The 12,500-nt window shown below is 51.1% G+C and overlaps 2 protein-coding genes across 2 annotated transcripts in view; one reads left to right on the top strand and one right to left on the bottom strand.

The window, feature by feature from the left end:
- Positions 1-12,500, bottom strand: part of tnni1b (troponin I type 1b (skeletal, slow)) — a 106,301-nt gene that overhangs the window by 21,015 nt on the left and 72,786 nt on the right. The window lies entirely within an intron of this gene.
- LOC134029397 (neuron navigator 1-like) overlaps positions 3,996-12,500 on the top strand; it is a 57,570-nt gene continuing 49,065 nt past the window's right edge. The window contains 4 exon segments of the mRNA XM_062473496.1: positions 3,996-4,738; positions 5,577-5,665; positions 11,572-11,954; positions 11,957-12,311. Coding sequence (XP_062329480.1) covers positions 4,017-4,738; positions 5,577-5,665; positions 11,572-11,954; positions 11,957-12,311 — 1,549 coding nt within the window. The 5' untranslated portion in view covers positions 3,996-4,016.

The following is a 12,500-nucleotide window of genomic DNA, read 5'->3' as shown; positions in this document are numbered from 1 at the left end:
AACAGCAGCTTGGTTCCTTTCAGACTGTTTCTTCTCACTGGGGCCCTGAGCCTTATGTAAGACGAACCATGTCTTTCTGTCTGTCGCCTTGCTCTCTGTGTGTGTGTGTGTGTTTTTGTGCAGATGTGAATGTGTTATGCGATCGTTTGGGTATGCATGCATGTACGTGGTATAGCATGTTTGTGTGTGTGTCTGCGTGTGTGTGTGTGAGATCACCCAAAGCTTAATGTGTATCTGCTTCTGTCTGACAAGCTCTGATCTGACATGACAAGAGACAGAGGAGGGAGGGGAGACAGGCAGGAGAGAGGAGAGGGGAGACAGGGAGAAGGGAGGAGGGGAGGAGGGCAGGAGGAGAGGAAGGGCGGAGGGGAGAAGGAGAGGAGGGGAGGAGAGCAGGAGGAGAGGAGAGAATCTGGAACTCTGGCTCTAAATATAACAGACGGCCCAGGGCTGGTACATACATACACTAACGTGATCAGCTGCAACACTTCCACCCCAGCTCCTCTGTCTGTCTGAGCGTCCTGCCTGCTGGTGTTCACCTGCGGGGGAAGGTGAGGGTGTTTACAGGTGCTCGGGGATGGAGAGATCCAGGAGAGGTAACAGCTCCTGGTGTGTGTGGAGATCAGACTCAGGGAGGCTGGAAAGTCTGGTGGCAGCCAGCTCTTCTGTGAGCTGTTGTCCGCCAGAGAACCCTAAGGGGACAGCATGGCAGAGCATCACACAGGATAGAAACATGAGACAGTGAGTCACGGTGTGTGTGTGTACGCTGTGTACAGTATGTGTGTGTTTGCATGTGTATCTGCGTGTGCATTTAAGTGTTAAGAAAGAAGATCAAGGCAGAGAGCGAAAGGAGGGGGGAGAGAGAAAGGAAGAGACAAAGATTCAGTCTCCGTCTCCTCTCAGCTCTCTGATTGGCTGGTCAGTCTGGTCCAGCAGCCCCAGCCCCGCCCCTCCTGTGCGGAGGACGAGGGTCTGGAGTGTGAGGCTGCAGCTGCATGCTGAGGGTTCGTCAGCAGCAGAGATGGACTCTACTGACATGCACAGCGTAGGAGCTGTCAGCCTCTGGGTACAGCAGGTTTCAAATCCGGTAAGAAAACTGGGATGCATTTTAGAGTTTGTGTTCTGTATTTCATGCCACAATATGTTGTATTCTGTTCTGTTATTATACAACTGACCCATGAAAGGATGGAAACTTTTGAACATGTAGTAGTTCTTCATCTGGAGATAGCTGCTTCCAAACCGTTAAATTAATATTTTCCTTCATACATTGCCTGGAGTACTTGTCACTGCACACTGAATGTCAAACAGAGAGAGGGAGCGAGAGACAGAGAGGGAGAGAGAGACAGAGAGGGAGAGAGAGACAGAGAGGGAGAGAGAGACAGAGAGGGAGAGAGAGACAGAGAGGGAGAGAGAGACAGAGAGGGAGAGAGAGACAGAGAGGTAGAGAGAGACAGAGAGGGAGAGAGAGACAGAGAGGGAGCGAGAGACAGAGAGGGAGAGAGAGACAGAGAGGTAGAGAGAGACAGAGAGGGAGAGAGAGACAGAGAGGGAGCGAGAGACAGAGAGGGAGCGAGAGACAGAGAGGGAGAGAGAGACAGAGAGGTAGAGAGAGACAGAGAGGGAGAGAGAGACAGAGAGGGAGCGAGAGACAGAGAGGGAGCGAGAGACAGAGAGGGAGAGAGAGACAGAGAGGTAGAGAGAGACAGAGAGGGAGAGAGAGACAGAGAGGTAGAGAGAGACAGAGAGGGAGAGAGAGACAGAGAGGGAGAGAGAGACAGAGAGGGAGAGAGAGACAGAGAGGGAGCGAGAGACAGAGAGGGAGAGAGAGACAGAGAGGGAGAGAGAGACAGAGAGGGAGAGAGAGACAGAGAGAGAGCGAGAGACAGAGAGGGAGAGAGAGACAGAGAGAGAGCGAGAGACAGAGAGGGAGAGAGACAGAGAGGGAGAGAGAGACAGAGAGGGAGCGAGAGACAGAGAGGGAGCGAGAGACAGAGAGAGACAGAGAGGGAGAGAGAGACAGAGAGGGAGTGAGAGACAGAGAGGGAGAGAGAGACAGAGAGAAAGTGAGAGACAGAGAGGGAGAGAGAGAGAGACAGAGAGGGAGCGAGAGACAGAGAGGGAGAGAGAGACAGAGAGGGAGAGAGAGACAGAGAGGGAGAGAGAGACAGAGAGGGAGAGCAGGAGAGAGAGAGGGAGAGAAAAAAAAGAGAGACAAAGAGACAGAGAGAGAAGAGCCATCTCTCCATGTGTTCAGCGCTAGCTTAAAGTATTTCACACCGCAAGTCGTTACAGTTACAAGGACATTCAGGAGATGTACAATGGAGATCAAAGTTGCTCAACGCGAGTTACCTGCATGTACAACTGACCTTCACTTGAGTTACTAGCAGTGCCTCACCTTTACACAATTCCCTTTTCATAGTTAGTTCAGTTTCACATCTTTACAAATGTGCATATACTACTGAGGAAAGAGCCTACAGTGTTTGAGATGAACAGCTGCTTACAAGATGAAATGAAAAGATTGGAAGCTTATAATAAGCCAGAAAGCAGTTTGTAAACAGCCTGTAAAAAACCTGTACAACAACATGTAACTGACATGCAAACAACCCGTATGCAGCCTGTAAGCACCCTGTTAGAAACCTGTAAACAGTCTGTAAGGTCTCTTTAACAGCCTGCAAGCAGCCTGTAGTCCTGTTGTAAACACACTGTAAACAGCCTGTAAGGTCTCTTTAACAGCCTGCAAGCAGCCTGTAGTCCTGTTGTAAACACACTGTAAACAGCCTGTAAGGTCTCTTTAACAGCCTGCAAGCAGCCTGTAGTCCTGTTGTAAACACACTGTAAACAGCCTGTCAGCAGACCACACAGGCAGGGTCAGGCTGTCTAGGGGTGCCAGACCAGACCGTGCTGGCATCCTCTACACGCCCTCCAGCCCGGACCTGAGCCAACATCTCTGCCATCAGCCTTCCCAGCATGCATCTCTCTGGAGGGTAGAACCATCCTCAGGGATAGCCCGCCCTGCCGAGGGGAGAAGCGCTGAGTCAGGAGACTTGGTTGTATGTGCTTGATTTCTTTGATTATCATGGTGCAATGTAGCTAATTATAATTAGCCAGACAACCCTATCCAGATGGTCCATTAGTAGTTGTTGCCATGTGTTTCATCATGATCCCCTCTTTCCTCCCAGACACTGGTAGAGACGACTGTAACATAACATAACGTTGTGTCCTTGGGCAAGGCACTTCACCCTACTTGCCTCGGGGAGAATGTCCCTGTACTTACTGTAAATCGCTCTGGATAAGAGCGTCTGCTAAATGACTAAATGTAAATGTAAATAACAAAGCAGACCATTTCAGATCTGCCTAGCAAAACACATCATGACATAGGGCAGCCTAGCATATAGCATTATATAACATCATAACAATATAGTATGGCATAGCATGAAGCATAGCATGACAAAACAGCGTAGAATAGCATAGCATTGTCAAATTTCACAGCATTGACGGATCCATTATTCTCAAGCTGTTATCCTCACATGGATGGTAGCCCCCTCTGCAGGACTGGAGGACAGGCAGTAGGTCTGTAGGCGGTAGCCCCCACTAAGAAGACTGTACATCCTACCTGGGGGGCGACAGGGTGGTGTGTACACCTGTTGTCACGGTGGAATCTGTCTTTTTTTCTGGATTTTTGCCTTGAGCGCCCTTCAGCATGGATATTAACATGTTTTACTGTTCAAAAGAAAAAGATACTGAAAGGACAAGAATATTAAGGGCTACAGTTGAAAGATAAAAAAAAACTAGGCATGACAGGTTCTGAATACTGAATACAGAATACATCTTTGTATTGAATTGATGGTTCGAGAAAGGTATTACAGTAAGGGTAAAACGAATGAGTAAAGTTCATCTCGCGGTCGTCATATAAAGCATCCGCAAACTAAATAAACGTACAGGATGTGTTTTGAACGTTCCTGTGCTCTTTGTCTGTTTCCCGCCCCCAGACACAGCCCCTGTGAGTACTGAGGATCATGAGTGTGAACATCAAGGACGTGTCCCAGGCCCAGCCTGGCCCAGCCCTCAGCTCCAGCCTGCCCCTGCCTCGCAGCATGACAGCCAGGATGGAGCCCAGGCATCAGTCCACCACCAAGACACGCTCCTCCTCCTCCTCCTACCCCGCCAACAGCCTCCAGAGAGGAACAACCTTCAAAAGTCACTTCCTCCAGCAGGCGAGGGGCGGAGTCTCTCCTGCCAGCCCCGCCCCTAGACCCCAGGGCGGCCGGGAGAGAGTGAGCGGCGTGCGTTCGGCCTACAGCAGCCCGCAGGCGCCCAGGAAGGAAGCTCCGAGCTCCCGGGAGACCCTCGACCTCCAAGGCCCCAGTGCCCTGGCCCACAAGGCCTTGCAGGAACTGCACGCACGGAGAAACGGCAACAGGAACTGGGCCTTCGGAGGGCATCGCCACGACAACACGGAGGAACGGCTCGTCCAGTCCAGCAGCCAGACAGGACAGGGGAAGAAGACCCGACCGCAGCAAAACACAGCTGGAAACGGGAACGTGTTCTCCTGTGGCCCACTGTCGTCCCTGCCCCTGCTGGACCAGAGGGGGTGGGAGCCAGGGCAGCTCTCTAATCGAGGCCCAGGCCTGGCCTCCACCCCGGGGCCTTGTCCCTACAGGAAGGGCCTCAACATGCAGCGCAGAGGAAGCGAGCCAGCCAGGATAAATATGGCCGCTGTGGCTCCCTTCAGGTGCAGGTGAGGGCAGTGTTTCACCTCTCTAAACTATAGAATTTGATGTATTTTGTATCACCAAAATATGTTTCATTATCTGATCACTGGTTGCTAGATAGATGACAGGTAGCTAGGTAGATATTCTCCGGTATATACTTCATAAATCAGGCATACTGTGTGCTTTGTGATGTAGTGTGAGTCAGGCGGCTGAGCGGTTAGGGAATTGGGCTAGTAATCAGAAGGTTGCTGGTTCGATTCCCGGTCGTTCAAAATTGACGTTGTGTCCTTGGGCAAGGCACTTCACCCTACTTGCCTCGGGGGGAATGTCCCTGTACTTACTGTAAGTCGCTCTGGATAAGAGCGTCTGCTAAATGACTAAATGTAAATGTGATGATGTGTGTGTGTGTTTCCTGCAGACTGCAGGGCGATGTGTGTGTGTGTTTCCTGCAGGGTGATGTGTGTGTGTTTCCTGCAGGGTGATGTGTGTGTTTCCTGCAGACTGCATGGTGATGTGTGTGTGTTTCCTGCAGGGTGATGTGTGTGTTTCCTGCAGACTGCATGGTGATGTGTGTGTGTTTCCTGCAGGGTGATGTGTGTGTGTTTCCTGCAGGGTGATGTGTGTGTGTTTCCTGCAGGGTGATGTGTGTGTGTTTCCTGCAGGGTGATGTGTGTGTGTTTCCTGCAGGGTGATGTGTGTGTGTGTGTTTTCTGCAGGGTGATGTGTGTTTCCTGCAGACTGCAGGGTGATGTGTGTGTGTGTTTCCTGCAGACTGCAGGGTGACGTGTGTGTGTGTTTCCTGCAGGGTGATGTGTGTGTTTCCTGCAGACTGCAGGGTGATGTGTGCGTGTGTGTTTCCTGCAGACTGCAGGTTCAGGAGGACCTGGACGGTTCGCTGGATGATCTGAGTGACGGCTCGTCTGACTCCATGGAGGTGTGCTGTGATGAGCTGGGTGAGTCTCTGGTCCTGTTCTGACCCAGCAAGGCCACCGTACCGAAATACCCCACTGAGCTTTGACCTTGAGGGCCATTATCGTTGAATGAACCGTGACAGATGTTTTCCAACCTGCTTGATAAAAATTCTGAAGCTAGAAACTTGTTTAGACAACGGACAAATAAGTGAACGAAATCGTGGACACGCTAAACAATCTTCAACCTTGAGGTTAAATGTTCATGTTGATCACTGTGTTGTGCTTTGGACCAGCTTGATACCTTATAAACTCTGAATTTATAACCTTGCTTTGATGAACTAGTCAGCGAACTAAACCTCAGCACACTAAACAAACGTACTACTCACATTCGTGGTGAGAACGTTGTTTCGTGTTTTGCTAGCAGGGCAGTTTCTCTAATCTTACACTACAATATTCTGTACATGCTGATGTTATCCTTGGATTCAGTTCAGCCCCTGTCAGGGATCTCCACACAGTTGTAGCCAAGTTACAACAAAAGCTTCATTACACACCACCTGTTTCATCCATCAGGATCTGTCCCGCCTGTAGCAACGAAATAGTTAGCAATAGTGCAGTTAGCAACCATGTTGTTAGCAGGACGTTAGCTACATGCTGCTGTTTTACTGTTACTTAACTGCACACAAGGGGAAACTTGTCTTGGCAGTCTAGTCTCACCCGAGATGTTCACAAGTCTTTTTTGGGGGTAGGCATGTTCAGGTCAAGTTTCAAGTTTGAGGTAGCTTAAAGTTTAAGTAAAGTCTCAATTTCCTTTTGGCAATAGCTTTCTGCTAGATGCAGGTTCGTTTTGTAAATCCCAGACAATTAAATAAATGTGTTGATTTATCTACTGCTAGAGACTGCTTTTGACATCCTGTACGCCAGGGTTAGGAAACTTTGAATCAAAAGATGATTGTATTTTTTGAATATTTTTGGTTGGCAGTCAGCACTTGTTCCAGCCACACACACAGCTGTGACCTACATGGTTTAGTTTTCGGTGTTCTTATGATTAGATTTATGCTGCGACTGCACCAAAAGCTGTCTGAGTACTAAGGTGAAACTCCTCCTCACTCGTCCCTCCATCTGTTTTCTGATGGTTTCGAGTCTCTCTGCTCCCTGACAACCATGAGTAGCACCTGTTCTCAGTGTGCCTTTGTTCCCAGAAAACAATGTTGTCGCCACAAAACGGGTCGGGACCCAGACGGTCACTTCGAAACACACCACATGAAGCCAGGCCGCTCTGAGACACTGATGAAGATGAGGAGGATGATAAGGGAGCTGCAGACTGGGGTGACAGCGTGTGGAGAGAGCCAGAGGTGATGATCCGAGAGAACAGACCTCTGTTCTGACATCCCAGCACGCTCTGAGACTCTACTGCATGCTGATGGAAGCTGCCTGATGAGCGCAATTTATACACAATATCCCGGAAATTGATTTATTTTCAGAATAAGAGAGAGAGAGAGAGCACCCTGATTGGTTTCTTTTTGTGCTAAGTAGACCAATCAGTTTTCTCTTGGGGAGGGTGGAGGGGGACCACATATCTTATTTTCTGACCGTTGACACACTGCTGTAGCACGCATAATGTCAATGGTCAGAAGATTTGTACACAAAATTCCCACCATGGTAAATTTCTTGTTTGTGTACACTTACTTGATTCTGATTCTAAAACTGCTGCCGTTTCACAACACTCACCCAAGAATAACATGATGGTGAATGACCTTGACCACAGTGAGGGTCCCTTGTCCTCTGGGACACAGGAGGTGAAGAGATGGTGAGTTCCCTGATGTAGACAGATGGAGGGGGAATGGAGGATGGACTGATGAGAGGGATGGAGGGGGAATGGAGGATGGACTGATGAGAGGGATGGAGGGGGAATGGAGGATGGACTGATGAGAGGGATGGAGGGATGGTGTTTAATGGAAGGATCAGCTTTCATCTCACTTCTGTTCCGCTCTCATTCCCTCCCAGGACAGACAGGGGCTGCAGGGCCTGTTACTGTCTCTGGCTGGCTGACTGGCTGACTGACTGGCTGGCTGACTGGGGGGTCTGTTACTGTCTGTCTGTTTGGCTGACTAGCTGGCTGGCTAGCTGGCTGTCTGGCTGACTAGCTGGCTGGCTGACTGGCTGACTATCTGGCTGACTAGCTGGCTGACTGGCTGACTAGCTGACTAGCTGGCTGGCTGGCTGGCTGACTATCTGGCTGACTAGCTGGCTGGCTGGCTGACTGGCTGGGGGGTCTGTTAAACTCCAGAAAGTTGTGATGCTGTGATCTCTCCAGCTGGACAGATCTGTTCTCATGAGCAGCCTCCGTGATGGGCTGTCTGGCACCAGAGCTGCAGAGTTCAGCTTTTTCTAAACTCAAGATGGTTTTCTCTGGTGGTGAGTTTCTCCCTGGCCCAGCAGCTGCTGTGTCCCAGCAGGAACACAGTAATCCCCAGCACATGCAGACGGTTGGGGGAAAGGACACATTCAGGTTTATAATATCCTGAGGCTCCGGGCTTCACATTCCTCCTGGCACAACGACTGCATGCTCACAGGACTCTGTATTCATGGAGAGATATTAGTGATTGCTTGACTTTCACGTTGCACACATGCGAGAGAACGTACAGCTGTGCGACACACACACACAGAGAGACACACACACACAGACACATACACAGTCTGTGTTGTGTTCCAGAGTTGGGGTGTATCTTAGCTTGGTGGATGTCATCACCATGGTTCTGCCTCAGCAGCTGAGCACAATGATTACACACTCTGTCGTGGGCAATTTACTGTTCACAGCTTTGTACATGTCCCCACACTCCTGCTCTCTGTCTACACACACACACACACACACACACATGCACACACACACACGCACACACACACACGCACACACACACACACACGCACACACACACGCACACACACACACACACACACACACACACACACACGCACACACACACACGCACACACACACACACACGCACACACACACGCACACACACACACACACACACACACACACACACACACACACAGGGGCCTGCCCAGAATGGTGTCCAGATGTTTGTGAAGCCACAGGCATGATGCCCTCCCCTCTCCTCTCCTCTCCTCTCCTCTCCTCCCCTCCCCTCCCCTCCCCTCTCCTCTCCTCTCCTCTCCTCTCCTCCCCTCCCCTCCCCTCCCCTCCCCTCCCCTCTCCTCCCCCCCTCTCTCCAGAGGAAGGCCAGGGAGGGCCCGTCACCTCCCTCATGGGCTGCAGCAGCACACTTTACATGTTCTTCATTTACCAGACTCTTCTATCACCATGGACAAGTAGAGCATGTAGAAAGTACTGCAGAAAGTCAAAGATCAGGAGAGGGGGGGGTAGTTCTAGCAGTGATTTCTTTCTGTCCAGTGAGTCCACAGAGTAGAAGAAAGCAGCAGCCATGATTTCCCAACCTGGTGAGTTGAGCAACACTGCTGCTCGGAGGCAGAACAACATTACATAAAGACTAGCTTCTTTTTTTTTATAGATAGTTCAGTGATTTAGGGCCATGTATTCAGTCAACAGGAAGCTTTCCTCCCTGAGCAGATTTAGAGTGAGGTCATCGCTGATCCGAACTCAGCATGCAGGCCGACATGTGGCGGAGGAGAACAAGACTTCACTTTGTTTCCACTGAGATGCATCAGGTGACCCAGTGACACACCAGCCCCCCAGTGACACACCAGCCCCCCAGGGGGACTACCACGGAGGTAGAGAGGGAGGAGAGAGGGAGGAGAGAGGGAGGAGAGAGGGAGGTAGAGAGGGAGGAGAGAGGGAGGAGAGAGGGAGGAGAGAGGGAGAGAGACTAGAGGAGACTAAAGAGAGAAGATGGAATAAGAGAGACAGGTCAGAGAGGGGCAGAACCCGTATGAACAACAATAGCCCCTCCAGGCATAGTGAGAAACTGGTCAATCACGTCGACAGCTCTGGGTCATATACTCCACTGAGCTGGTCGGTTCTTCTGAAAAAGGCTGTCTATTCCAGCCTGTTCTGGAGACATCCACTCCAAAACATCATCTGGTTCTTAAGCACCTCGAGCAGACAGTTACTGAGCACTCCCGCTGTGCTCTGGTGAAGGTTTCATCTATAAAACCCAGCGTTTCATTAAGTACGAAGGAAGGAAGGATTGTAACAGAGAAGAAAGAAAGAAGGAAGACAAAAAGAAGGAAAAATAAACAAAAAATTCCAACAAAAGAATCCACAGACCCAGTCCTGTAGCATTATGGGTATTGTAGTCTTTTCCATCTCTATTGTGTGTGTTCCTCCTGGCTGCTACGCTGCAGCAGCTCTTATGCAGGTAAAAAGCCACAGAGTGGCGTTTCCATGGTGCCTCCCAGCCTGCGCGAGTGCTCTGGAGCATCCCATAATACTCCTGAGAGATGGCTCTGTGGGATATCATGCAATCAGCCACTGGGAGGGACTGTCTCAAAATAACATGTTTTATCCTGTCATTCCAACAAAGGACACTTGGAGACTGGAAGTGACTGCCTTGCTGCTAGATATGTGTATATATGTGTAGATATATAAATATACACATATGTATTTATATATATTTGAGGGCAGTGGCTCTTTCCTGAAGCTTGTTCTTTGGGTGTTTCTCCTTTTTCAAACTGGCAGACGAGTCTGAGGATGATGTCATCTCATCCGTTTGGATGATGTACTTTGGGTTTTTAAACAGAGGGTTAGCGTCGGAGTACTGCCCGGTCTGGTTCTTTTTAGGGTATTTTAATTTCTGGGTGGTGTAAAAGTGGATTTACATGTTCACATACAAGCACGTGGTCTTTCCACACGTGTACAGAACAGGAAATCAGTATTTGGATGTTGATGAGCCATTAAAACTTGTTAAATGTCATATTTTTAAGATGGCATTAGACTAGCCTATTTCAGTGACATGCATGTGACCCATGCCATATTGTAGCATTTGATTTACGAGGTTTAAAATGTTGGACATTATGTTTATTAAAGGAGCTCAGACAGGATCAAATGCTAATCTGGGCTTCCCAGTTGCTGTTTTATTGCTTCTGACTGAACGTGGACCCCTCTCTGGTGTCTGCTGTTTGAAACATCACATGTGCATCTCCTCCCTCCGTTTAGACAGCACAAATGAAGCTAATCATCAATAATTGTGATTGTAATGAACATATCTGACCCAGAGTTGCTGGGATGGAGAGAGGGAGAAAGGGAGATAGGGCGAGAGGAAAGAGAGAGAGAAAGAGAGAGAGAGAGAGAGAGAGAGAGAGTGAGAGAGAGAGAGAGAGAGTGAGAGAGTGAGAGGGAGAGGGAGAGGGAGAGAGTGGAACAAAGAAGTACCAAGAGAGCGTGTGAAAATGGAGAACCGTGTGTTTGGGTTTGTGTGTGTAAGTGTGCGTGCGTGCAAGTGTGTTTTTAAACGGCAGCATTATAATTTACCATCGCCCCCTTACACCTCACACCCAAGCACAGTAAAGCACCTTCAAATGGGCAGGGAGAGGGGGGGAGAGAGAGAGATGGAGGAGGAGGGGGAGGGGTTGTTTTTGCGTCGGCTGCTGCTGTCATTCCGCTGCTGGGCGGCAGAGCAGCAAGAGGCTGAAGAGAGGAGAGGAGAACGGAGAGAGAGAGGGAGGACAGGAAGAGAACGGGAAAGGAGGAGAGAGCGTTGGCCAGCACTGCAACAGCTGCAGCAGCCGCAGCCTGCAAGCAGAGAGAGAGAGAGAGAGAGAGAGAGAGAGAGAGAGAGAGAGAGAGAGGGGGAAACGGAACAAGAGAATGAAAATGAGTCTCTCTCCCAAAAGGCATTAAGGATTCATGCAGCATTTTTAAATAGTTCTCCCTCCTCTCCTTGGGCTGCGACGGTGCGGAGCGAGAGAGGACGGCAGATCTGATCTCCTCGTCGATGCGTTTTCTCCCCGGCCGCGAGCCGGAGGCGTTGTCAGGGGCGACCTGCTGAACGGCAGAGAGAGATAGCGAGAAAGAGAGAGAGAGACTGAGGTTCCGGCGATGGAGCGATCCGACGGCGGCACCAAGACGGTCGGCATGGCGACCAAGAAGCCCAAGCCCGGCGTGTCTGCGGGCGCCCCGCGGGGGGAGCTCAGGGTGTACCGTGCCGGCAGCACTGAGGCCGGACGCCTGCCCGTCTCCTCCAACCTCCGCAAACAGCGCTCCCTCACCAACCTGGCCGTGCTCACCGACACGGAGAAGAAAATGCACCTGTACGAGCACACCTGGTGCGACGACATGGCCAAGCCCGGAACGGCGCAGCTCAAGACGGGCAAGACCAAGACCGGGGGGGCGGGGTGGGGGGCGGGGTGGGGGGCGGAGCCCCACTCTCCCGTAACCTCTCCAAGTCGGAGCACTCCCTCTTCCAGGGCAAGCCCAAGCCCTTTAGCCCTCTGGCCCCCCCCGCTGGGCTGGGCAGGCAGAGCCGCATCCCGAGGGCACCCTACGCCGAGGTCAAGCCCCTCAGCATGGCCTCTGACGACGGCCGCTCCGACGACGAGATCCTGTCCTGCAAGGCCAAGGCCGGGAAGAAGCCTGGGGCTGGGGTGGCGGGTGAGGCTGGGTCTGGGGCCCGCGGCCCGGGGGAGGCCTTCCTGAAGGTGGACCCCGAGCTGGTGGTGACGGTCCTGGGTGACCTGGAGCAGCTCCTCTTCAGCCAGATGCTGGGTGAGTAGCTCCACAGCCGCGTTCACTTTGCCTTCCTCTTCATCCCCGCCTGCGTTCAACACTCACCCATCGACTCAAGACCCCGGAGCTTACCCGCAGTGTCGCTGCCCACTGCAGGCGAATCAAACACCCCTCGATCTGTCAGCGGCTCATGCAGACGGCACACGCCTCCTTACTTCAACTGCCTGT

The sequence above is a fragment of the Osmerus eperlanus genome, chromosome 1 (assembly GCF_963692335.1).
Source record: "Osmerus eperlanus chromosome 1, fOsmEpe2.1, whole genome shotgun sequence".
In the NCBI taxonomy this organism is placed as follows: Eukaryota; Metazoa; Chordata; class Actinopteri; order Osmeriformes; family Osmeridae; genus Osmerus; species Osmerus eperlanus.
The sequence above is the reverse complement of the archived record's forward strand: the minus strand, read 5'-3'. Positions and strand labels throughout refer to the sequence as shown.